At 38.5% G+C, this 27349-nt stretch overlaps 1 protein-coding gene across 1 annotated transcript in view; it reads left to right on the top strand.

Annotated features, from left to right (window-relative positions):
• The window catches only part of HMCN1 (hemicentin 1), a 213424-nt gene that overhangs the window by 104991 nt on the left and 81084 nt on the right, over nt 1-27349 (top strand). The window contains exons 24-42 of the mRNA XM_075710119.1: nt 455-727; nt 1841-1936; nt 2351-2545; nt 3620-3750; nt 4420-4567; nt 5075-5201; nt 6197-6351; nt 8938-9216; nt 9832-10113; nt 11244-11352; nt 11942-12111; nt 12346-12500; nt 13340-13463; nt 14810-14911; nt 17193-17369; nt 19877-20028; nt 20848-20971; nt 25305-25480; nt 25789-25885. Coding sequence (XP_075566234.1) covers nt 455-727; nt 1841-1936; nt 2351-2545; nt 3620-3750; nt 4420-4567; nt 5075-5201; nt 6197-6351; nt 8938-9216; nt 9832-10113; nt 11244-11352; nt 11942-12111; nt 12346-12500; nt 13340-13463; nt 14810-14911; nt 17193-17369; nt 19877-20028; nt 20848-20971; nt 25305-25480; nt 25789-25885 — 3072 coding nt within the window. The remainder of the gene's footprint in view (nt 1-454; nt 728-1840; nt 1937-2350; nt 2546-3619; nt 3751-4419; nt 4568-5074; nt 5202-6196; nt 6352-8937; nt 9217-9831; nt 10114-11243; nt 11353-11941; nt 12112-12345; nt 12501-13339; nt 13464-14809; nt 14912-17192; nt 17370-19876; nt 20029-20847; nt 20972-25304; nt 25481-25788; nt 25886-27349) is intronic.

Here is a 27349-nt window from a genome sequence, read left to right as displayed (position 1 = left end):
GTCATAGAATACTTTGGGTTGGAAGGGACATTTAAAGGTCATCCAGTCCAACCCCCCTGCAATGAGCAGGGACAACATCAGCTTGATCAGGTTGCTCAGAGCCCCGTCCAACCTGACCTTGAATGTTTCCAGGGATGGGGCATCTACCACCTCTCTGGGCAACCTGTTCCACTGTTTCACCACCCTCATCGCAACAAATTTCTTTCTTATATCTAGTCTGAATCTACCCTCTTTTAGTTCAAAATCATTACCCTTTGTCCTATTGCTGCAGGCCCTATTAAAAAGTCTGTCCCTGTCTTTCTTATAAGCCCCCTTTAAGTACTGAAAGGCCACAATAAGGTCTCTCCAGAGCCTTCTCTTCTCCAGGCTGAACAAACCCAACTCTGTTAGCCTTAAGAATGATCTTGTACATAATTTTCTTTGCATTACTGTGGACTAAACTTGTCTTCTTTAGTTCCTCCAAAGATACAGCGTGGGCCTCGAGTTTTGAAAGTCCAAGCTGGCCACAGAGTTGACATACCCTGCAGCGCCCAGGGGATCCCTCCCCCAACAATCACTTGGTTCAAAAGCAGAAGTGCTGTGCCGATAAATGGTGGGCAGTTTATCCACAGCCTGGATGGAGCTCTAAGCATCAGCAACATCCAGCTTCCCGATGCTGGAACCTACAAGTGTGTCGCTAGTAACGTAGCAGGCAGTGACATGTCAGAGATAACGGTACAAGTTCAAGGTATTTATGTTAGGGCTGTAATCTTGCCTCCTGCCCTGGCTAGGTATAATTTCATGTCAGTGCTGTCTGGTTTGTGTTTTGGAGAGCAATGCTCTTTGCTGTTGACTGTTACATGATGCAAAATCAAAATCTGCTTTAAATGTTATGTTCTTGTGTTAATTAAGGAAAATTAGAATAGGCAAATCCGTCTTTGGAGAGTTTGCAGAAATAAGAAGAAGAAACTCAAAATACATTACTTTTTTTTTTTAAATTTAAAAAAAAAAAAATCTTCAAGCTACTTATGATTTGGTTTTGTAGTAGGTAATTAAAATCAGATTCCAGTATGGGAAACCACTTTTTCCAATATTAACTCTGTGTGTTCAGATGTCTCACACTTTCAGAGACTGTCTCTGAACCTCAAAGCCTGGTGTCACAGCTTTAAATGGAATTGGAATTTAGCATGAGCTGAAATTGAGCTCTTCACTTAATCAGTTAGTATGCTATTGAAATGGTCATGGGGCAACAGTGGTCAACATGCCAATTTAAATATGTAGTATAACTCCTCCCTTGATGGGCTGACATGCATCAATGTAGCATGACTGACTTAAGCTAAGCAATAATATTTCTTCTTTATAGTAGTCTAAAGGCAACATTCTGATCCCTTTGGATTAGAGGTGCTGAGAACCGCTTGTTACAAACAACAAAGAACTGCCATTAACTTTATTTGATTATAAATAATATTCTTTGTATAGTCTCAGTCCACACACCAGTTTAAAATGAGATGCCGGAACAAAGGATGGAAGTAGTACTAATACATGGTATGAGAAAAAATGTTTTAAATAGTATTTTTCAGATTTGCAGAAACACTGTCTCTACCTACAAAACAAATATAGTAGGTTTTAAGGAGAACCAATTTCAGTCAAATTTGAAAGCCTCTTTGTACTGCTTGCTTCCCAAATATTCCTGTTGAAATCAAGACTGCTTGTATAGTACACTTCATGAGCGTAAAGGGGTTATTGGAATCTGGTCTTGTGTGAAGGAGAGACAGTTAGAAGTGTTATGTATTGCCAGACCCTATTTTCACATTTGGGAGCAGAGATAAAGAATTTTTTTGGGGGTCTAATTTTCTTTCAGAGTCTCCTACTATCGATGATCTGGACCCTGCATACAATAGTCCCTTTCAAGAAAGAGTGGCAAATCAACGCATTGCATTCCCATGTGCAGCAAAAGGTGTGCATCATTGTTACAATCTTTAGTGACAAAAGTATGTTTTTCTGTTGACCACTGAAAACTACTAAGCTTCTGTGTATTCCTTGTCATGGTAAAAGTGTACAATCTGCACAGTATTTTCCATTTATACTTTATGTGGAAAAATTTAAATAGGGATTTAAATAACCACCATATGTGGAAGTTCTGTGAAAAGTCATGGCTAGCCAACAAGGATATTATAAGGTTTAGGACTAAGATTTTCAATGTTAAAATCATACTGTAACAGTCAGGGCTTCCTCTAAGTTTGAAATCTCATGTCCTCCCTGTGCATTGTCCTTGCCAGTAAGACCTCCAGCAAGTAGTGGGAATTGTTTTAATCTGTCTTATTCTGAGCTGAGTGAACCGTTTCTTGAAGTTTCATGTTTTTCTTGTTAGGTGTTCCAAAGCCTGTCATCAAATGGCTACGTAATGGAAGAGAGCTAACAGGCAGTGAACCAGGGATTTCAATTCTGGATGATGGGACACTGCTGATCATAGCTTCTGTTACACCTTCTGATAATGGAGAGTATATCTGTGTGGCAACCAACGAAGCTGGAAGCACAGAAAGAAAATACAATCTGAAAGTTCACGGTAAATCATAAATACAACTGTTGGGGAACTGTTCTTGAAAAACATCTTCTCTTTTATTGCTAGAAATTGCATGCCCCAAATCTGCCCATGTGCAGTTAAATTATAAAATCTAATCTGAGTACTTGCATTTCTATTATTCTGGTACTTTGTATGTTTTTTCTGTTCTGTGTGACTTTATGCACAAACCATCTTTGTTTTGCTGAGAGCTAGGTGCATCGCACTTGTAGAGGGCTCTAGTTATACTTGAAAACTTTAATGCAATTAACAAATGAAGACTTTTGTACTGTAGAAATTAAAGATTGGGTGATAGATCTGCATTTCAAATATAAATATGAGAAAAGTTATTTATCAGAATGAATGTAGAATAGGAGAATTCTTGCTCCTGATATTCTTCTTCCAGAATCCTAACTGGAAAATAGAAACTCTACAGGTGGCCTTGAGATACGTTTTGATATTTTGCTTCTAACAGAGTACTTTTATTCGAGCCTTGTTCACTTCCCATGAGAGATACTTCTGATGCCTGAGCAGGATTATATCCTTGTCTTTATTCTGAGAAAAGAGGAATTCCATCTTGTGCAAGCAGGGCTCATCAGTGGGGTTTGAACTCTCTAATCCACCACATAAGGCTATTCTCTTTGCATTCATAGTGGGACAAATGATAGGCAGATGTTCTTGGTGATGACTGGAGCAGTGAAGAGGAAGGATGACTCTCTGGAATTTGCTTCTTTTATATGCTAAGCAAATAACATGGCATTTTAAGATTAAATAAAATTAAATTTAAGATGAAATTTAAAGATTATTCTCTTAAAATGTTGATGGTGTCTGTGTTTGAGTGAATTTCACTGGGAGTCTGATATTGGGCAAGAGAAGACACTTTTTTTTTTTTTTTTGACAAAGAGAAGAAAGGACACAGGGAGACACGTCTGGAGCCAAAAGGCAAATAGAAACATTGGGGAGGGAATGAAGAGGGTCTGAGAAATTTAGATTACAGTTGTCCTTCACTTAGGAGGGAAGGAGGAAGTGGGAAATCACTGGAATAGAAGGCTTAATACATGACTTTGAGCTTTCTTGTAGTTCCTCCTGAAATTAGAGATCAAGAAAAGGTGACAAATACATCTGTCGTTGTTCATCACCCTGTAAGTCTCTTCTGTGAAGTATCTGGTAACCCCTTTCCAATCATCTCCTGGTATAAAGATGATATCCAGGTATGTACGATTAACCTAACTGAAGTAACATAGCAATCATCAGTCAGTTTTTCGTTGACTTTTGAGTGCTTGGTATGAGAACTCATTTAAAGTAAATATATGTACATGCCTTTATGTATATTTAAACTGCACTAAGAATACCCACACAGAAAGCCAGATAAATATGGCTAATCCATTAATTCAGCTGTTCAATATGTCAAAAGTAAACTCTTTGTTTTCAAGATTCCCCTAGGAATTAGCATTAGCAATCTCCCAGTATTGTAGATGCCAGAGTCCTTGCAGAGGGGACATAATGGTATTTTCTTCATTCTGTAGATGGAGAAATAAGAACTCTTGGAGGTTTGAATTCTTCAGGATTATCCTTGAGTCCTATGCTTCTACTTGTAGCTGATAAGTGATACTTTAAGATGCGCCTTTTTTTTAATGCACCTTTGTGACTGACCATTACTGATGGACGAAGAATTTCTTCGGTTTTCCAACTCTCTGTTGTATGTTGAGCTACAAGTCATATTGAATAGATTGCAGCAGTTGAGGAGATTAGTGCTGTAACTGAAAGGGGAAATAGATTATTCTTAGACTAAAACTACCATTTCCTTACAAAAATCGAGCTGTGATATTTGGCTGATATATCTTGGATCACATAAGACTAATGTTTTGGGTTCTTTTAAGGTTGTGGAAAGCAGTACTCTCCAGATTTTGCACAATGGGAAGATACTGAAGCTCCTTAAAGCTGCTACTGATGATGCTGGACAATATTCATGCAAAGCCACAAATGTAGCAGGAAGTTCTGAGAAGCTGTTTAACCTAGATATACTAGGTTAGTTCCATGTTTTTGGTTTTTGTGTTTGGTTTTGGGTTTGGTTTTGTTTTTTTTTTTCCCCAAGATGGTGATCTGAAAAACAATTGAGACTTAAGAAGCCCTTAAATTTCAATTTATTATAAATTAATTCTTTCTCTCACTGCCCATTAAATATTGGTTGCTAAAGCACTCTTCATGGTGGCTTTTGAAGACTGAAAATTTGCCATTCTTGTAGTAACACAGACAAAATTCTGCTTTTCATTTCTGGATTTTAGTCTTTGGTATTTTGTTCTGTATTTTGGGTGTACAGCAGTCTAATATAGGAGTCTTCTTATGTACTGTTCACCAGCAGAAGTGTGGAAGTGTTTGCCATGATAGAAATGATGTGACTGAGCAGGAGTCACTTTGCAGTGAAAACTAAAGCTGTTTCAAGGGAATAGGATGATGCACTACTGCATTTCTTCCAGTTTCATAGTATACCTTCCTGGTTAAATACCAGTTCTTCCTGTAATGTTTCTTTTAAAGTTCCACCAACTATAATGGGTGCTGATACCCCTGGTGAAATTGCAGTCATCCTCAATCAGGAAATCAGTCTGGAATGTAGAGCCAAAGGCTTCCCTTTTCCTGACATTCACTGGTTCAAAGATGGCAAGTAAGTATATTACAGCTTTTGTGGTTTGTGTCTAGGTTATTCCTCCTTTCGAATGTAGAGGAAGAAGGTGCACTGTACCAGCAAGCTCAGCTTTTAACTAATTAGTTATTGTCAGCGGATAAAATTGTGGTGGTGTGATGTGGCAAGTTCTTTAATCAAAAGTTAGCATCCTCCTTTTCTTTGTGAACTGTCCTATTACTGACGCTGGCACTTGCAGAGCAGATTTACAGTATTTGAAGCCAGACAATGCTTGCACCAAGACAAAGGTAACCTTTCTTTTTTTTTTGAGTTTATTGTACCTGGATTACTTTAAACTTATCATTAGTTAAAACAGAGTTGTTTTGCTGACATGATTTTTTCATTGGTAGATGGTACCCATCAAACGTTTTTCTAGCTAGCGCCTTGTGCAGTTCTGCATGCTTTAAATGTCTTAATACATTTGTAGCCTGCATGTTTCAGTTCTTCATCTCATCTTCCAGGAAAGGATACCAAGAGAAGAATTCTTGGTGGCTGAAAACCAAAATGGGCTGTGTTTTTAAATAGTGTTGGGCTTTGAGAATGTAGTTCAGTATAGGCATTGGCTAGTACTCACAGATGTTCTGATGTGACAATTCCTTATTCTTTGGTATTAATATGTTGACACTTTCATCTAGTAAATGCAGATGTTTTGTTATCAGCAAAGGACTGTCATGACGTAAGTAATTAGAAAAAGAAACTGAGATCAGGAGTAGGACTCTGGCTCTGATGCTGGCATCCTGGATGACCTAAGTACTTTGGTGTTTTGGTTTCTTCTAAAAACTAGGAGTAAAGTTAATTATAATAGTTTGTCACTTTATGGTGGCTCTTTGGATTAATGCTGTTGCTCTAGTGCTAAATGGTGCTCTGTAATGGTACAATTACTGCCATTGAAGGACCCCTTCTTATTACTGTCAGTTTAAATTAATGTTGAAAGGATGGGGTCAGAGTTCTGTGAAGCAAAATAATCTCTATTCCAGGCCCTTGTTTTTGGGTGATCCCAATGTTGAGCTTCTGGACAAAGATCAAGTTCTACACATAAAGAGTGCTCGAAGGATTGACAAAGGTCGTTATCAGTGCAGCGCCACCAACGCTGCTGGCAAACAAGTTAAGGAGGTCAGGCTGATCATCCATGGTAAGTTTTATAGAATGCCTGATCTGGAAGATCCTTTAATTTCACTCATAAGATTTTTTTTTTGAATGGAGATGCTTAAACAAATATAAATTAAGGCTCTGATCTTGCAAAATTTGTATATAAACATAACTTAATACTCATCTGTCAACAAAGTGATTTTTTTGAGCATTTATGTGTGTCAAATTAAGTATGGATGTAGTCGTTGCAAGCTTGGCCTTTAAGTGGCTTTTATGTGCTTTTTATTAGTTTCTAATTGGTGAAAGCCAAAAATCTTGAAAGGCCTTCTCAAATGTTGCTATTAATTAGTTTCAACTGAATTATTTTATTATCACATTGGCTTCATTATTTTGATCTGTCTTAGGAAAATTAATTAAAAGATTTTTATTTTGATACACTCATGGTCTTCTTTTCCTTAACCTAGTGCTAGGAGTAAATTCAGCCAGGAATAAGTTCAAGTTAGTGCAAAAGCACTTTGCACTTTATAGTGCAAAACCAGTAAGAATCAGACCCTGATAGTCTTTGGAAAAGAATGTTCCAGATGATTTTCAGGTAGTGCGATATGTCATCTTGCTTAGAATTGGTGTAAATTGAGGTCACTTATAGCAAGAGAAGAAGCGCTAGCATGAGTTACCATATTTATAGCACACAGTATACTTTTTTTGTGTTTTTACAAGGAGTGGAGTCTTAGCAAAGACATGGAGAACAGACAATTCCTGTGATTTAGATAAGTTTAATGTAAATTAGGAGATTATCAGTTGGGAGAAAAGGAGGGGAAAGATTCATGGAAGAAGGAAGAAGTGGCTTTCAAAGGAAGACTTCAAAGGAGACAAGAGGAAGAGTTTTTCTAATTTGGAAGACAAAGAATGTGTGAAAGCCCAGTCAGACCTGAAAACTGAGAGAGCACAGTGCTAGCAGAAATTAGGGGGAAACAAGTGCAGAAATCTCACAAGGTGAGATAACACTCTTGTGCCCAGACTGTGAAGTGTAGGAATTTGAATCTGTGAGCCCTTAAGCTGATGAGTCCTCATTCGCTATGGGTTTGCTTCTGAAGATTGTGTCTTTTTCTTCTGGTAACTGTGAACTTATAATACATTATTTCCCTCATCTGGGATGTTTCTGAAGCACAGAGTAACCACATGCACAAAAGTATGCCTGTACACCAATCATAGTGAATTCTTTTTCCATTGGGAACAAAGAAAATACTGTGAGGACTTGCAGGTGATTGTGGCTGTTGTGAGATTAGAGGAATAAAAAACCCCACACAAATAAAATCCTTGCAGATGAGTAGACCTTACTTAAAGTTCTTTGGAAGTGGTAGGTGAATTTGTGATTGTAGAACGGAATCTCTCTTTACTTTTAAATTTATTAATCCTGGTGGGACAAAAAGAAGTTACAGAGTAAGTGAGGAAACCTAGATGCTAATTCTTGCTAGTCCTTACTTTGTTTTAGCTATTTAGCCCTACTTTTGGCTTTGATATTTTCCCAAAACACCATGTTAAAACCATTCCCCATCTCTGTGCGTGAAAGCATTTGCTGATAGAGGAAATGCATTGGTCTTTGAACTTGGGTGTGTTTCAGCATATTTTATAGGTTTATTTTTGCACACAAATAATTTACTTACAAAAATATTTCATCATTGTTTGATAATCTGCAACACCCATCTCAGGTGTAGATCCATTCACTGACACTTTGCTTTACATTTCTGCAGTGGCATTTTAAATGAATGCTGTGGAAGTCTAGGATATACTGAGCATGCTTGGCAGCAGAGGAGTTAATGTGTCTGCCAGATGTGTCTGGTACTTTCAGCAGTCATAAATTTAGTTGTTGCCAATTGCACTGTGTTTTTATTACTTCTACAGAGATTTACGAACTCTTTATATTGGCTGATTTACATGAGAGCTTGTTTGCTAGAAAAATCTGAGTACTGCTGCCTAGTGAGCAAGGGAAATTACTTCGGGCCAAAAGTTTCAAAAATAGGAGCATAAAGCTAGACTGCTAAGCTCATGTTTAGTCTCAAAGTAAGTGACTTCATCTTCAGAAGTTTTGAGTACTGAGCAGTTCCCACTCTATTTGTAGAGGCTCTTGGATGTATTTTGTATTTTAAATAGCAGGTTGCTGTTCCTTGTTGGGAGGATGCACCTCCCAAGGTATACAGGGATTGCTCTTCCCCCTCAGAGACAGGGAAGAGGCAGAGCCATGCCCAAATGCATTGCTGTCCTAACTTGGCACATGTTGGAGCCTAGAAGGTAAAATGTTTCCGGGTACCTCTAGTGGGGCAGCAATGCTTTGTAATGCCCCTTGCTGTGGCACTTGTTTCTTAAGTATATGGTGGCCCTTTGACGTTAGATTCCTTTTATATTGCATTCTCTTCATGCTTTCAACTCTCAGTGTGCCCCAGAGAATTATACAGGCAATGTATAACTCTGCTGGGGAAAAAAAAAACAAACAAAAAACACCAGGAAGGGTTGGAATTTTGATTAAGCTAAAATCTTTCATTCTTTACAGCATTCTAATGTTTAATCTATTTAAATCTACACAGACTTGTATACGAAGGCTTTAATACTGTTGTTTTGTCTTTTGAAATAGTCCCTCCTAGTATTAAAGGAGGGAATATTACCACAGAGTTGTCAGCACTTCTTCACAATCTTATACATTTGGAATGCGAAACCAAGGGAATCCCTGTTCCTACAATTACATGGTACAAAGATGGACGCCCAATTATTTCCAGCCCCCAAGCTCTGTATGTGGATAGAGGGCAATTCCTGCAGATACCTCAGGCCCAAGTATCAGATTCTGCAAAGTACACTTGCCGTGTGACCAATGCTGCTGGAGCTGCTGAAAAAATATATGACGTGGATGTCTATGGTAAGCAAAAGTTCATTGAACTTTGTTATTTGCCATGTTACAGGAAGTGTGATTTGAAAGCTTTTATGCCTTCATAACATCAACAACCTCTGCAGGCCTGTCAAGGATGGCCAGCAGTCAATTGTTGTGTTTAAAGTCTGGCCTGTATTAGAAGGACCATGCAGAGGGAGCTTTACACCCTGTGCTTTGTGTGACTTTCAAAAAGCTCTTGACTTCAGGGGCCTTGATACCATGCTTTAGTGAATTATCAAAACTATTTCTTCTCCATGTATCCTTTCTCTTTCTCCCATATACATGCTGAACAACACTTATCTGAGATACCCACTCTGGGTGGGATTTTGTGTACTGTTTTAAGACCTTCAGATTTAGTTCTTCCATCTCAAAGCCCTGCAGATCCTCTGTTTTATACAACTGGTCAATATTGAACTACATCATTTGACTTCTCTGTTTCCTCTTTGTCTTGGCTTGCACTGGTAGCAAATTCTCACATGAAATTGTGCGTGACATAATGGCATATAGAGCCAAAGTGAGTGGGGAGGAACTACTCCATTTGCTCTTAATACATTTTCTGGCTACAGAATTAATCACTTGCAATATATTGTTTCCTTTCTACAGTTCCTCCAGTAATTGAGGGCAACGCTGACACAGCCCAGAACAGGCAGGTGGTTGCTGGCAATTCACTGATGTTAGAGTGTAAAGCTGCTGGCAACCCTCCGCCCCTCCTGACCTGGTTAAAAGATGGTGTGCCTGTGAAAGCAAGCGACAATCTCCGCATTGTATCTGGAGGGAAGAAGCTGGAGATTCTGAACGCTGTTGAGGCTGATCGGGGCCAGTATTTGTGTGTGGCCACAAGCATAGCTGGAGAACAACAAATCAAATATGAAGTTGAAATCTTAGGTGTGTGAACAACAGAACTACTGATTTCTCAGATTTCCATAAGCCTAATAAAGCATGCTTTTATTTTTGTTAGTATCGTTATATGAAAGATCACTTAGTCAAGTTGCGTACATAGTTAAACGTGGGCACTGCATGCTTTTTCTGTCCAGGGTTATGGGACAGCTTGAAGACTCTTACTTTCAGGTTAGTTCTTGAAGAGTTTTCATGCATGTGGTAGGTAAATATTATCCTCACGAACCTCTAAAATTCTTCTAACTTGCCTTTCTAGAAGAAAATCATAGATATGAAAGGAATCAATTAAAAAATAGCACTCAGTAGTTGCCTCTGGGGGAAGAACACCTTTCTCTGAGTTTGAGCTGTGTTGTGCAAATTTGAACCTTTCATGAAGAAGATTTTTTTCTTCTTTTTCCATTGAATCCTTTACCATGGTCTGAATCTCAGCAGTCCCTTCTGAATGTCTCTAGGTAAATGAATTATACAAATGTTAATCACATTCTCCTGACATGGAAGGGTTTATTTAGGAACTTTAAAGACTTGATTTTTAGGCTTTGAACTGCCCTCTTGAAGAATGTTACATACTATTGCCTGCAGATGTAGAGCATCCATTCTGCCACTCCAGGTATTTCTCACTGGTCTTGCTAGTCAGTGAAGGAGCTGGGAGGAGCTGTATGGCAGTGCTTCCTCCCCAGCCCAGCCGCTCCTGTAACAGAATGAGACAGGGTGAAGACGACCTAGAAGACGGTCCTCTGCACCTTTGTTTTCTCCTTTGGTGACAGAGGGTGCTAAAAGTCGTCTGCCCACACCCCCCGCCATACATGCTGCATTCATGAGGTTGTTCAGAAAGAGGGTACTAAAAGTCCCCCACCCCATTCACAAGGTTGTTCAGACAGAATCTGGAAAAAACAAACAAGAAACAATAAAAAAGAATAAGGAGGGTAATCTGAAACCACAAAATATTATTGGGTAGATGTTTTCCTTCAGAAAGAAAGTGATGAACTGCAAATCTGTGTGTATCCCAAAGTGAGATAGATGTCAAGATTTTTTTTTTTTTAACATAAGTATTTGAGATAGACTTTTATGACATTTCTAATGCTTAAGTGTTTCTGTTGATGGATCTTTCTCTCTTACAGTCCCACCATTTGTGGAAGCTGGGGGTGAGCTCTTGGACTACATTGTGATTCTCCATAGCCCTTTGGAGTTGGATTGTTCAGCAACAGGCACACCCTCACCAACTATCACGTAAGGGGATTGCTATAACACTAGGAAAAAAAAAAATCTGCTGGTTGATTAGGTGAGCTTGGAGGTAGTCTTTATGAACTGCCCATGTTATTTAGTGATGATTAATGTGTGGAGGACAAACTCCTGGCTTCACTGAAGACAGTGTCAGGCACACATATGGCAGGATCAGGATTTTGTTTTAAAGTAGTTTGGTATGTTGTACCAATATGCATGTACTAGAAATTAGGATAGATAAAAAGAGCTGACAAAACTGTCATTCCCTTGCTAATGCAACTGTATACTTTTCATCTGCCACCAGTGACTGCTTTTGCTTTGGAGATTTCTGTCTGCCTCTGGCATTTGCTTTCACTACTGCTTCCTAGCCATCACCCTTCTGACTTCTGTAGTGCCTGTTCCCCTATACTCCCTTCTGATAAATCATTTTGGTCTGTGGTACTTGGAAAAGCAGAATAGTACCCAACATCTCCACACCTTCCTAGAAACACAAATAGAGTTACCAAGACATTCTGTTTAGCAGAATTGTGCATATTTTAGAGTGTCGTTGATTTTACTTTCATAGAGATCTGAGTTTGTACTTTCTTTTTGGTAGGTGGTTGAAAGATGGTCAACCGGTTGAAGAGGGAGCTGGACATAAGTTCTTATTAAATGGACAAAAACTTCTCATCTCTCGAGCTCAAGTGTCAGACACTGGCCGCTATAAATGTGTGGCTGCAAATAAGGCAGGACAACATGAAAGGGAATTTGATGTTACTGTGCATGGTAGGTTACTCAAGGGTGAGGGGGAAAGCAGCAGACTGCCTTTATTTTAAATTGCTGGCAAGAAGGTACTCAAATGTTCTGTAAATGTTTATTTGTATTAGTGGGTTGAAAAATTGGAGATGAGAGTAGATGACATAGAAGTAGAGCTGCTCTTACCTGTGGGATATTGCTTCTCTATATTTAAATGTATATATTCAAATGAGACTTCATTTTTGTTTCTGGTGCTTCTTGCAGTTCCTCCAACCATCAAATCAGCTGGGACTTCCGAGAGAGCTGTTGTGATATACAAGCCTGTGATGCTGCAGTGCATAGCCAATGGTATTCCCAGCCCTTCCATAACTTGGTTAAAAGATGGTCAACCAGTAAACACAGCCAGAGGAAATATAAGAGTAAGCACTACTCTTTTATGGGATCCAAACCATGAAAGATAGTTACAATGTTATACATGTTAGTGCTGCTTTTCCTTCTGCTTCCCTCACGCTGTGACATAAAGATGCTAAAGATCCATCCTGGAGAGCAATGGGCTTTTCACCTGCATAGGATGGTATCTCAGATTGAATAGCAGTATTTAGTAGACTGAATCCCATTAGACACTTCCATACCAGAAGAGTCCGTGACTGTAAATTCAGCATCTGGCTCCTTTCAGTTGTACTTTAACCTTCAAGGTATGGTTGTCTGCCAGTTACGAGGTGGCTTTACCAACCTGTCACGGTGAGGAGGGATTTAGATGAGTTTTTCAATAAGCACTGCCATTGCAGCACCTACCTATATATTCCCTTCTCATTGTGAGATTCTGACTTTCAATAAACAGCCCTTCCCAGTGCTTGCATGCTCCAGGGTGTCGAGTGCTTGTAATGGCTTTGATTTACTTTAGGCTGGAGCAGTTTTTGACATCTTGCCAGCAGCAGCTCTCTCTGCCTGCAGCCTCCTCTTCACCTTGCTTGCCTGCCCCTCTGCCATCTAGGTCTCCTCACAGCTGTACAGCTAACAGTTCTGATGTCGCAGGAACACTGAAGTCTCTGAACTACCAAGACACCTCTTGCATGAATATTAGCCCCAGGTTAGAAGAAAGATGAGCCTTGGCTGTATTCAGCATAAATGTCTGCTTGAAAGATGAGCCTTGGCTGTGTTCAGCGTAAATGTCTGCTTGTCTGCTTCGCCATTATGCTTAGCGGCTCTGCCTGGGATCATTGTGTAAAGTGATTCCCTGCTCTCTGTTTTGGTACAGCTGGAGTCTTCAGGCCGTATTCTGCAAGTTGTCAAGGCCCTGCTTGAAGATGCTGGCCGATACACTTGTGTGGCAACAAATGCTGCAGGAGAAGCCCAACAGCACGTTCGGCTTCATGTGCATGGTAATGTTTCTGCCTCTAGTTATAGGCTAAATGTGGCTGGTTTTAAGGCAGCTTTTTTATGTCTGTATTCCCTTCTCTTTTAAGCTCTCTGGCATTTTTGTTGTCTCTGCACATCCATTGTTCAGTTTTCTTTCTTTGTCCCACTCCATTAGTAAGAGGTCAGGGCAAAAGCTATCTGTCTTGGGATTTAGCCTTTCTCATGTGGTACCGAGGGCCACAGAAATGAATGCCTTTCCAGTTAACTCTTCTGTTCAGAGGTACCCCAAGAAGCCACATGTTGCAACTAACCCACCACTCAGAAGGGTACTCTGTTTCTGAATCGAGATACGATGTACCACTGTTGGCATTATTAATTTGATCCAAGTCTTCTGGGGATAACGGCATTCCCCATGACCTTGCAATGGGGAAATTTTACAGGAATGACTTTTCTGAGAAAGAAACATTCTCTTATGAGGGGATTTTTCAGACTGTTTAAAAGGAATTTTATTTTTTTAGCTAAAAACATTATAAAAAGAATCAGGGAAACTTGAGAAGCTCTTGTTTGCATGAGAATTTAATAAATGCTCTCACCATGATTTACGTATATTTGCCTCAGAAGTGGTCACGAAGTATTGTGCATTCATGACATGATGCAATCCTCAAAGGATACAGGAGGTGCAGGAATGGACTGTGGCAAAATGCTCATGATGAGTATGATTATGTTGACTTTCATTGTCAAACCAAATTTCCAGTAACTGGAAAATGCTAAACTGAAATGAAGAGAGATTGCAGTATCTCCATGGATGAGACTTAGAAAGAGAAACCACGCTCATCTTCTACTGTGATAATTGCATCATAGTTAATTTTAGTGTCAGTCCCATGCTCACAAATACCTCTTTTGTTCTCAGTCTTCAGGTTCAAAGTGTCATTATCTGGTGTTTCTGTCATTTTGCAAATTTATAGACCTTAGTAAGGTAAGCAGTCTTGCTTTGTTAAAGCCATGTACAACATTCAGTTTAATGTTACCGGCTGAAGTGAGATGAGCTTGCCACGTTAGAAGAATTACTGTTCTATGTTGTGCACCCATTTCCTACAAGTCCATTTTAAGTGCCATTTTTCTTGAAAAAATAAAAACCAATAAAAATAATGTTTTATTTCTATTAACACTAATGAGGTTATACAATTAGAGAGTATTCTCATTTCGAAGATGAACTTTCTTGAGAAATTCCTTGGTCATCCAGCTGTTAGTTGAAGCTTGTGCAATTCATTGCCCAAAGTTTCTCAGAGGGCAGATTACTTTGTGATTGGATGTTCTGCTAGGTGGGTGGCTGAATTAATGAAAACCTGATGCCTTTGTCTTTTCCCAGAACCACCCAGTCTGGAAGATGCAGGGAAAATGTTAAATGAAACAGTGGTGGTGAATAATCCAATCCATCTTGAATGCAGAGCGTCTGGGAACCCTCTGCCAGGTATGCACATGCACCTTGAGAACATGAATCAGATCTGATAAAAAGTTTTCACTTTTATGTGTCTTTTGAAAATTATTCTGAATGTGAAGTTAATTCTGTGGTTTTTAAACTAGCTAGAAACTATTAAATGCTATATATAATGGGAAATGTCAGTATATCAACTGATGTGGAGTAAGTATTGAGGAATTCAGTAATCCCCACCATTTTTAATTAAACGAATGAAAAACACAAGGATAATCTACTCCCTTGCACGTACAACGATGTCCTGTCCATAGACAAGAATACTGTTAGGCTTCTGCTAGATCAGCTTTAAACACATCCACTCTTTTCCCCTGTCAGGTCAATATTTTATAGTGTAGGGCAGACTTAAAACGATACCTTGTGGATTGAGTGTGCTTGTGAAATGCGGCCATGTCTGAAGGGCCTTATCTAAAGTCTGTTGAAATTAATAGGAGGCTCTTTGTTTGGTCTGGGCCCTTTGCCTGTGAGAATGAGTAGATTTTCTGTGTCTGTACAGTGCTTTCTGTGGCTTACCCCAGTGATAAACTATACTAATGAATTTCTGGGTTCTCCTTATATTTTAAGCTTTGAAAACTAGGCCATATATATCTGTTTGTGTTTTATTTTTCTCCTATTTTGTGGAATTATAATTTTTTTTTTTCTTCTTTTTTTTTTTATTTAAGGTGAGTTTCCCATAGAAATCATAGACATTTACCCAAGTGGGAGCTGAAGGAGTTTGGCTCCTGCTAAGACTGATGGATCTTTTTAATTGTTTCTGAACTCAAAAAAATCTAAAGCAACCTGGATTTTACTTACTTCATTGCTGGGATTCCTTCAGTGCTAGGACTTTTAGATTAGGGGTTTTTTTGTTTGTTTGTTTTGGGTTGTTTTGTTTTTTTTTTTTTACAGTTAATCTTTTTTTGTTCTTCTTGTTGAGATATGCAGATAAATTTTTATTTCCTTCTTTTTTCCAGTGTGTGTTTTTTGTTCCCACCTTGTTCTGCTGGTATATAAAAATACCATGTTAATATGAGAATAATTTTCTGTATTAATTATTGTACAGCAAAACTTGGAGAATAATGTATAACCAATATATTATATCTAGTATAGCAATTTATTCTTGTGCTGATGATAGTCCCATTTTCAGAAGGGTGTTACTAAATTTCAGGTGAGCATCTAGGTTCACCTTCTCTGCCTTTTAAAGAACTAATTCTCAGCAAGTATTATTTTCTAGAATCATTTATACCTGTATAAAACAAAATTTGAAATTGTTGGGGGTGTATGTAAAATGTTATGAAAACATAAGGATTTTATGTCCATTTTGCACTCTTTTTGTCTCATCAAATTGCCAACTGTTTTAGGACAAACAATTAAAATTATGGAGTTCATGTAATTTATGAAATAAAACCAGTTTGTTCACCTCTTCTATGTATGATGTGATGCTACATACTAATGTCAAGATACGACATGAGCTAAAAAAAGTGATAGCGCAACATCACACTGAAAAAGAAGCTTGTCTGCTGTCTTGTTTATGTCAGGCCAGATTGCTTCTTGAATGTTGTGTCTTTCACAGAAAACTTGTGTGCTACACAAAATGATTCAGTAAGTATCAGTTTCATCTAACTGAATAGTGAAGTGATGCCAGTAAAACATTAGTTATACATTCTGCTGATGGAGGGTGCCATCTTTTGGCTGAGATGCAAAAAAAAGTCCTCAGATTTTGTTGATTATCAAGTTCCTATAAAATTTTCTTTTTGAGTAATACCAGTTTTCTGGGCTTTATTTTCAGTTTTCCAGCCTGTCAGTTGAACTTTGATTTGGTTGCTTGCATTTTGGTTCTGTAAACTTTCCCAGGTGGTTCAGTTTAATGTAGCAATACTTCAGGGTAAAAGGTGAAAAAATTGTATCTATAATATTATTGGATATTTTGAAACAGCTGCTGTTGGCCTTGGTATGAGATGAGTAAATCCTCTATAAGTATGCTTTGTGTGATAAGTTTTTAACTTCAGAACACTTTTTTCATAAATACATGGTATGCATGGATGATAGTGTCAAGTTTGCTATTGAATTCTCTAGGCATAATTAGTATTTTGCACAAATGTTACTGATTTCCTCATTTTCTAGTTACTTTTTGCTGTTATTAATTATGATTGATATTGGTTTGTAAATGTTGGTGTTATGTATCTGAAAACTTAGATGGAAAGTTTGAAGGCTATTTAGTCCCTGTGTTTGTAATGGGGGTATTTTTGGCAACTTTTCCATCTTTCCTTTCATTATGCAGCTATCACATGGTACAAAGACAATCATCCACTTACCAGTGCTGCAAGTGCTGCTTTTCTGAACAGAGGGCAAGTTCTGCAGATTGAGGGTGCTCAGATCTCCGACACTGGCATTTACAAGTGTGTGGCTGTCAACACAGCGGGCACAGCTGAGTTGTTTTACAGTCTTCAGGTTCATGGTAAGTATTATAAAACTTACAAAAAAACCACCTACGTGCACTTTTCAAGTTTCAAGTCTGCTTAGCAGACTTGCCATCACTCATCACACCATCATACCGGAAGACATACAGCAGGGGTCAGAGGGAAGAAAATTCACTCTTCTGTTTTTCAGCAACATGAATACATGTTTTGAATTAGGAAAACGTGTTAAGGGAAGTCAGTTCTAGGAAGAATGAGTAGAGATACCAGATTTGTGGAAGAGGCATTTGTGTTATCACTTCAGTAATTTGGAAGGCCTTGCAATTGCTGGGTTTTGCTGTAGATGACTTTAAAGCTCACAGTAGATAATGAAAGGACTTAGATCAAATGCTTTCTCATAATCCAAGAGTTTTAAAGAGAAATGTACTGCATGTAATAAGATGAAGTGGAAGTGTGGGTGTTTTTAGACATGAGACACCTGATCAAAAGCGAAATTGGAGCTTTTCCACTGATTTCAGTGGCTTTTGGATGGGGCCATAATCCAAATTCTTGTGTTTGATACATGCATACACATGTAGCTGATTTTCTGTGGGAGTCTTCCGTGCAAAACTGTGGCCCAAATTTGGCACAGTGTCCCCAGCTGAGATGCACGCAGAGTATGTAGTTCCTATTGATGTTAACTAACAAATAATGAGTTGGGCAGTACATTTCCATGGAATTAATGACCATCATGGGAAAAACTGACGGCTCAAGATGTGGTCAAAGGCAATTAACCCCACCCAGTGATAATTCCCAGGAAATATTTAGAGCCAAGGTCATTATTGTGGTTAAACCAAAAAATGAAAAATAACTCCTGAGTATATGTGTGTCTTTCTGCGGGTGGCGGAATTTCAGTGGATATGTCCGGAGTTTTCTACGGAGCTAATACTTTCTGACTTAGACGCATAAAATTGTTTCCCCTTCCAGAACAGAATATATGCAGTTGCAGCCAGAACTAATTGCATCAAAGGAAGGTGAAACACCTATTCATGAACCTACTTAATTCAGTTTGTGTGTGTCCTGCCAGGCTTACAATAGAGTGCTTTTTGAATTTACCGTGAATAAGTTTATCATCCAGTTTACTTAGAGTTTATGAGTTTAAGAAAAGAAACCTTGAGTTTTTTCCCCCCTCTTAATAATGGAAGCAAGAATGACTACTTAATGGAGAAAAGACTCTGAAGTGTCAAGTGCAGAAAGTTACGCTGCATTTACTGAAAGCCTGCTCTAGATTTCTGTATGGCAGTTGGCATTGTGAATGACCACTTATGTTGCTCGATTACTGGTTGTATTCAACAGCTTTTGTTGTTAATAGTGTTGTGGATGCAGTAGCTATGGTAGAAATTTTCAGGTCGTTTTTGCATTAAAAACAATGCTTGATACTTCAGGCTCAACATTAAATGAAACTAGACAGGCCTACTAAAGGAAGCAGGTTGAATTCCAGTTTAGTATGTTCATATGATTTTATTGTATTAATTTTTGTTCCCCTTCTTTCCCACCACTAACTTTTTCAGGCATTTGAGAACAATGGATGCTGTTGTAGTGAAATAGGTGAACTGTGTGCATGTGTGGGGGGAAAAAAGATTATAAAATCACACTTGCTTTTTTTCTGCCATTTCTGCTATTACTGGAATTTACCTAAGAGTAGGTAGCCTGAGTTAGAGGCTCTTAGAAGTTGCTGAATTTATTAATGATTCTTATTGTCAGTTCAGAATTTTATACATTTTTTTTTCCTCGCATAGGATATGTATTAGTAGATCACACCATGCTCATCTCTTTCTAGGCATGACTCCAAATATCAAGTTTTGTACTGAAACTGACAGTAAAGCTTTATTACTAAGTTATTAGTGGTGGGAGCAAATAAAATTGTTTTGATTCTCCTGGTAAATGAAACATCTCCAGTTTTTAATACTTTTGTCTCCCTTTTTAACATAGCTCTACAAAATTTGCTCGACTGTATACCTATAGTAAGTGTTTTGAGATGTTCCATTAAGATGTTTTTTATCATCAGACAGGCAGATGTTACACAGTCTAATCTGGTAAATGTTCACATATGCTTCGCAAGGCCAATTTATTACTCTGTGCGTGTATTTGCTTTATGCAGTTTATATGATAAACTTCTTTCTTTAATCCCCACCACTCTTAATGCCTTTCACAAGGCCTAAATGGAATATTATAAAAGTTTGAGGAAATATTTCCTGGTTTTATGTTATAGTTTCTGGGTTTCGCAGCTGTCCTCTGGGCTGTGGGCCCAGTCCTGCTTACCTTGCTCACAGTAGTTTCACTGAAGTTATCTGACTGCTTATGTAAGTAAAGAGTAGGATTTGGCACAGAGCAAACAAATGACAAGAGCTCAGTAGGAGTAACATGAGAAATCATTCCAGCAATGTAGTGCCTTGCAGAAAAAGAAATAATGTACAAAAGCAAGCGGCCCATTTAATTTCATAGTGATTAATACTCTTACGTAGCTGTTTCACCTTTGTTTTCTTTCTTTTTTTTTTTTTTTTTTCAGTCCCACCATCAATCTCTGGCAGCAGTGACATGGTGACAGTCGTGGTTAATAATCTGGTGCGACTGGAGTGTGAAGCAAGAGGCATCCCTGCGCCTATTCTGACGTGGCTAAAAGATGGTAGCCCTGTTTACAGTTTTAGCGATGGACTCCAGGTACTGGGTTCAAATCCTGCTATCTGTGCTGTTTCCTGTTGTGGTAGGAGACCTTAAAACCAGTACAGTTTAACGGAACTGTATAAGCTAGAGATTTTTGGAAAGAGAGTATAGGGCCTTTTGCTCTAGTTTATTGGTGCAAGTTTAGCTCCAGTAGTTACTGTGTGAAGTAGAAGATATGGATATATTGAAATAAGGTGGTCTTTTCAACTGATTTCATACTAAGTAAGAGCTTGCATCAGCAAATTTTTCACTTACTGGCAAGAAGAGGAAATTGGATCGTATTCCTATGCTGAAAAGATCTGTAGAGCTCAAGATTGTGCAATATCTTGTTACATAAAATGGTAATTCGTTAAAAAAAAAAAAAAAAAAAAAAAAAAAGAGACGACCCCTGATGTAAGGAGATATTTCAGAGTTAAAAGGAGAGGTGATGTTTGTTTTATGAAAACTAGTTTTATGATCTGAAAGGAAAGAGGGGAAATTTGTATACTATGTGGACAACTCAGGGCACAGACAAAAGGTGTGACAATGTTTGAAACTGGTAAGAGGGAAGAATGTCTGGGTCCTGCAAAGATGTGTGAGGAGTTCCTCAGGAGGAACTGAGGAGTTCCCTATGGACTTGCATGAAGTTAGACTTCTGCTTTTGCAGGTCTCAATCAAAAGAGACCAACAGAGTGCAGGGAAGTGTGTAGGGAACACAGAGATGGTGGGAAGCAGTGGCAAAACAAGTATTTTGTTTTGAATTGAAACCTAGTAGTTCTCTCTGCTTGTGTTTCACATTGAGGTGTGTATTCTCAATGTGGTGTGCTTGTATTCCAGGTTCTGTCTGGAGGCCGAGTCTTGGCATTGACTAGTGCTCAGATCAGTGACACAGGAAAATACACTTGTGTTGCAGTGAATGCTGCGGGCGAAAGCCAGAGAGATACTGATCTCAGAGTTTATGGTGAGATTTTCTGAAAATCCCTCTATTTTTTTTGGTCATGAAAACTGTGCATGGAGCTTTAATTAAACACACTGTGGCACAGACCTTTAGCAACATTGAAGAAAAATTGTTCCAATCCATAATGAAAGACAAAGTGATGAGGTGTGTGCGTGTATGTATGTAAGTAAAACTATATATATACACACATATGTACACATGTATTAAAGTATGCATGTATGTTCTTCTGTGTATCCTTGAAGAAATGTAGCTGTAACAGTGAATTTCTAAGTTTAATACATAAAGCCTCATTTATAAATGACAGGAGAAAATACATGTTTTTCTTTGTGTAAAAAAACCACGTAGATCCCATGGGCAAAAGATGTTATTGGGGCCAGGGCTAGGTTGTCTCTATGGAACCTGAATGAGTCAATGTGAGGTTGCCATACAGCTCTCCAGTTTCTGTTCCATTTTCAAGACCTTACTGTGCCTACCTAAATGGTGGTGACTCTTTTAGTGCTAACAATGACACTGTATTGAGCCTAACCAGTCAACTTTGTCTCTTTCAAAAAGCAGGGAATGTATCTTTAGTGTTTGTACTTTGTCAGTTTTCCAAATTATGTCAGTAAGTTAATTCTGCAGTCTTTTTGACTGAACTCATGTGAATTTGTCCTTCTTTCTGATTTCTTGTAACTTGTATGAGCTTCATCCTGATTTCCTGTGACTTGTATAAGATGCCTTTTCATATTGCTTTCTTAGTGATTATTGGTGATGTACTGATATCAAGGAGCATGACATACTGCTAGGAGGAATGCCAGGGAGTTTGACTGTAGCAAGTTTTAAGTTTGCCTGGACAGCTCAGTGGTTTTGTACACCAGTGAAATGAGGATGAACAATGATCTGCCATTTGTTTTAGAAATCTTATGGTACCAGATGTGGAGAGAGGGTTTTGGAATTGCGGTTTTGCTTCTGCTTTCAGTAGGTCAGTGGAGAGAGAACGGTTTTGGGTCTGCCAATCTCTTAGCTTTATGGCAACCGTAAGCAGAAGTCTGGAAAATCTTGCAAGAGAAGTTAGAAGTTTGGATGTTTTCTAAGGTGAATAAGGGACAGCTGGCCAGGTTATTTGTTTTCAAGTTTGGCTTTCAGAAGTGACTTCTTGTAAGTGCACTGTGGTTAGGATACTCGTGACTTGAGTCATGGCTACTTTTGTATCTGCCAAGGGGCAGTTCAGAAAGTCAGGACTCTGGCATGGCAAGCAAGCTCAAGGTTAATGTGGGCTGGAACACTTTATGTCTAGAGCAAGGAATATCAAGATCCCTTTTGGAGTTTGAGGACAGGTGTGTATGTATACATAACGACACAAGTGGCATGGATATATTTATTATTTCTCTTTTATTTTCTGGAACCTCTGTCCATTTTAGCTGAGGGGAGACCTTATCGCTCTCTACAACTACCTGAAAGGAGGTAGTAGTGAGGTGGGTGTTGGTCTCTTCTCCCAAGTAGCTAGCGATAGGACGAGAGGAAATGGGCTCAAGCTGCGCCAGGAGAGGTTTAGGCTGGAAATTAGGAAAAATTTCTTTACGGAAAGGGTAGTCAAGCATTGGAACAGGCTGCCCAGAGAGGTGGTGGAGTCCCCATCCCTGGAAGTGTTCAAAAAACGGGTAGATGTGGCACTTCGGGACATGGTTTAGTCTAGTCTACCCTTGATTGGTTTAGTGTGGACTTGGTAGTGTAGGTTAATGGTTGGACTGGATGATCTTAAAGGTCTTTTCCAACCTAGACGATTCTATGATTCTAAATGAAAATAAGAGTTAGTTAGAAGTTCTATATGTTTAAAAATACTATTGTATTAGAAGCTGGCCAGGTTTGAGCTCAGCTGCAGGGCCATCTTGAGTGAGGCTGTCACCAAAAAGTAATATTACTCTTAGAACTTGCCTCATATGGGTAATGTAATTAAGAAGTCACAGGAAGAAAGTAATTCAGAGTGCAGCTGGAGCTGAGATGGTTAGAAATGTGTGGTGCGCTGAGCCAGTCTAGGAGTTGGAACAATCTGGGTAGCATATAGTTACCATGAGCATAATTAGATTAATTTTAAACCTTGTTCCTTCAGAAACAAATGCTTTAGTGTCTGTCTCTTTTTTCATAAACTCAGTTTCCTTTTGAACACAATTCATTTAGCTGAGAGGAAAAGTAATCAGAGGAAAAGTAAATGGTGGAAAAGTATTTAGAAATAAAATTGCCTTCTACAGTAATGGATCAGCTTCCAATTTTCAGTTCCACAATACTTGTAAAGAATCTGGGCCTTTGTGAATTCTACAAAGAAAGTAAGATAAATAAACAGTTGTTTTTTTTTTTTTTTTTTCTGTTACTCTATCACTTATCCACAGAGACCAGACTTTTCCCTAAATTATTTCCAAACTGTGAAATCAGCTCTCTGCTTAGTACTTCCTGTGTAAGAAAAACAAAGCTTTATTGTTAATGTTATTTTTCAGGACATCTTGAGAACTGTATTGCTGGCTTACTGAGTACCACTTTGGGACTTTTATAATCTCATATGTGCTAATTAATTCTTTTTCTTCAGAGTGAACCCCAGAGGATTTCTCACAGACAGTCCCACTGCTTCCTTCTTACCCCAATATTTTGTGCAATCAGACATGCAATTTCTGGAGTAATGGATTACAAAACTAAAAAGTGAAGGAGAAGTGACAATAAAAGCTCTTATATTTGGCCCTGGTCAATGATTTTTGGGCAAACTGAACAGTCTTAGTACACAAGAAGCATAAAAATCCCACTGGATACATGTAACCAGACAATGTAATTCTTGCTAGGAGAGTTTTGATTTTGTAAATAATTTAATTGCAGATCTAATGTTGCATTAATGTCAAGAGTTTACAATGAACACGCATTATGTTTTTAAATGACAAGAAAGGAAAGGGAATCCCTATGGGTTGTTTTAAGGATTCAAGGATGTATTAAGGCACATTAAGGGCACGAACAGGAATTCTGTTCTGGATCATGCTTAAGCAGCCCAGTAAAAGCACTTCTGCTCTCTGCAGTTTGCTGTAGTTACCTGTATTAGTGATGCAAATGAATGCACCTGACTCACTGTGGTGTGCATGACAAGCAATCCCAAATTCTGTCTCACTGGTTCTGATCTGGGAAAGGGAACCTCTGGTAGAGAGTTGATGGTAAGCTGCAGCAATGTAGGCCATGATGGCCTGCTCCACTCTTGCTATTTTCCAAGTCAGAGTGTGTCTGACACTGAAATACTTTAAAACTCTTAATGTGGCAGTATTCTGTCAATGACTCAAAGCTGCCTGGGGAGTCTCGGAAGATTTCCTCTGACCATACAGCATGCCATTACCAAAGGACATTCAGTTCAGCCATGAATACTGATACAAAGCCATAGGTGGCAGTTTCTGGTCTTTATTCTTTCCATTTAAGCTCATCAGTCTAATATTTCCTCCATGTTCTTTTTGACTCCAGACATGAACATTTTCCCCATGGAAATTGCTCAATTGCTGTGTTCCAAGACTTAGTTCTCAGTTGTCTTTTCAGTTGCTTTGTTCTTCTGACTGTGGAAACACAAATAATTTTAAAAATGGGGGAAAAAAAATGCATTTCCTTGAATATTGACACTGTTCGAGAACAGCTAATGGCTTTCAATTTAAACGTCCAGAAACACTTTTTTTTTTCCTTCTAAACAGAAAACTTTCATTCCAAAAGCTGATTTTTCTACCCTATAATTTGGAAATAATAGTGTAGTAATGATGTTATCACTGAAACTGTAGTACAAATCTGAATATAGTGCTCAGTGCCAACAATTGCAGTAATTAGCTAGCAGATACCACACAAAACAGACAATAAAGTAAATTGTAGATTATGACTTGATGATTAAGTCATTAACCCATTCACTTGGCTGCAACCATGTAAGTTCTCATTCTGTCTTCTGTATTTGGCCATCTCTGGACAAAATTCTTAAAGAATTTTCACTCACTCTTCTTCTCGCTCATCAGCTCTTTTTCTTTTTAGCAGGAATGTACTTCCCCATTCTTTATATACTAGTGATTTTCCTTTCTAGCTATATTTCAAGTATTTTTTTGCTAGTCTTGGCTTATCTACATGCTTTCTTTGTAGCTGATATCTCACTAGCATATATCTTCTGTAGAGGATATTCTGTCAGTAACAAAAATTATTCCGGTGCTTTTTTGTGTTATAAAGGAGACTTAAGTTGTGTGTCAGAAAGGTAGTAATTGCCATTTTATTTTTGTTAAATGAAAACTGTTAACTCCACAGTATGGTTACCCTGGGAAGTCTGCAATGATCAAAGGTCCCTTGTTTTGAATTATTGTTGTAGTTCCACCAAACATCATGGGGGAGGAACAAAACGTCTCTGTGCTCATGAGCCAAGCAGTGGAGCTGCTCTGCAAGAGCAATGCTATTCCCCCACCTGTGCTGACATGGCTCAAAGATGGTCGACCCTTGCTGAAAAAGCCAGGTCTTAGCATCTCTGAAGATGGAAGCGTACTGAAGGTAAACTGGGTGGTCAGGCTCTGGTGGCAATTGCTTTCTGGGGAGTATACCCACCATGAAGGCACTAATATCTTTTAGAGTTTGGATAGCATTAGGCCCTCTGGTACAATAGAGAGTGGTGGGTGAAGAGTGAGGGAGGTCATAGACATCTGGATGTTTGTGTACAGATTTTGCAGGAGTAATACTGTATTATTAATATGTAGAGAGACAAATGTACAAATAGAAATTGAAACCTGGACAACCTTGCCCTGAAATTTTATGTATAACAATGTAAGAAGAAGAAATCCAGGTCTTCGTTTTCTTCCTAGATTGAAGGAGCTCAAGTACAGGACACTGGCCGTTACACTTGTGAAGCGACAAATGTTGCTGGGAAAACTGAAAAGAACTATAATGTCAATATTTGGGGTAAGATTTATTAAGCTTATTCCAGGAATGGTAAGGGAGCTCAGAGTGAAATTGTGATGTGAGACACTAAAATCCTCTGTAGTTCATAAACACATAATTGCGGAGGTTCATGCAGGGAGGTGTTACTGTATTTGCTGTAGTTTAACAATCCCAAGAAAGTGCACACATTTTTCAAATTGCTTTGGTTTGGTTCTAAATTAATACTGGCTACTTTGTAGGCCTTTGTCAGGCTGGGTTTGCATGCATGATAGTAGTTTAGAACTATAGCTAACTGATTCTGTACCCATAGCTTCTATTTGTGCACTCTAATGCCATTTAAAGTAATCTACCAACTTTCTACTTTTTTAAATGCTGAAGTGTGGAAGTTCAGATAAATAAAAGCTGGTTTACCTAGCTTTATTTGCTCTGCGAAGTTATCAGTGCTGAATCATAAAAATAGCTGTAGTAAAACTTTCCTATGGCTAGATGATGAATGTGGCTTAGGACATTTATTTTAATAATTGATTTTGAGTGTTTTTTCTGCACCATCATTTTTTCCCCATATGCAAATTTAAATGTGCCTTTTTTGCTATTACAAATTAATTTCTTGCTTTGAAATCACAAGACTAGAATTATCTAGCAGGGTTTGTAACAATGAAACTACAATTTTTTGTACAGAATTCTTTTGTCATTTATTAAAAAGAAACATTCCCAGTGTTTAAATTAGAGGTGGATATTGTAGTACTGTGCAAGACCATGCAATTTTCCTATGCTAATGCATATACCCATTAACTGTGCATGTCATCTTCATCTCTCCCTCCCCAGAATGGTAAGATCTGCAGCGTTGCAAATGACCTTAGCTGCTGGAGGGATGTGGATTTGTTCTTTTGTGCAGTGAGACCACTTCAGTAGGATTTTGAAAGGAGGGATAATTCTTTGCTAGTTAGCAGCGTTGATGGAATAAGCTTAGTAGAAACCAAAAGTTGCCTGTGAAAGTCATCCATGGATAACTGTTTAGAATTATAGTCTTTGCTTACACTCAGGGACCAGAAGTCCTGCTTGCCATATTTTTAAATTTTAAATCCAGGAAATGTATCCTTCTGAGGATTGGTGAGATCCTGAGCGCTAACTCTGGTTCCAGGAACCAGCCCATGTGTTAAATGTAAGATGTACCTCCGTAGAGAATGGCACAAACTTTTTGACTAGAAGCAGGACAAATGAAAGGTTTGAAGCCAGTACAGTACAATAAAGCCCTCTGCAGTCAGTCATTCTGAAACCCATACATCTGGTTGCTGCTAAATATTTTGAAGTGTCGGAAGGAGAAGCTGTTTACTGTCACATGCATTAAAAATGTGCTGGATAAGTTATTCACTAGTGAGATTTTACTTGCCAGTCTCAGCCTGCATTCTCCTCTGCTTTTTTTGGTCTCTTTTCAAGTGTTACCTACACTGTTTTCATCCAATGAAGATGGTTCCCCCATTTCAA

This window comes from Pelecanus crispus, chromosome 5 (genome assembly GCF_030463565.1).
Source record: "Pelecanus crispus isolate bPelCri1 chromosome 5, bPelCri1.pri, whole genome shotgun sequence".
Classification (NCBI taxonomy): Eukaryota; Metazoa; Chordata; class Aves; order Pelecaniformes; family Pelecanidae; genus Pelecanus; species Pelecanus crispus.
The sequence above is the reverse complement of the archived record's forward strand: the minus strand, read 5'-3'. Positions and strand labels throughout refer to the sequence as shown.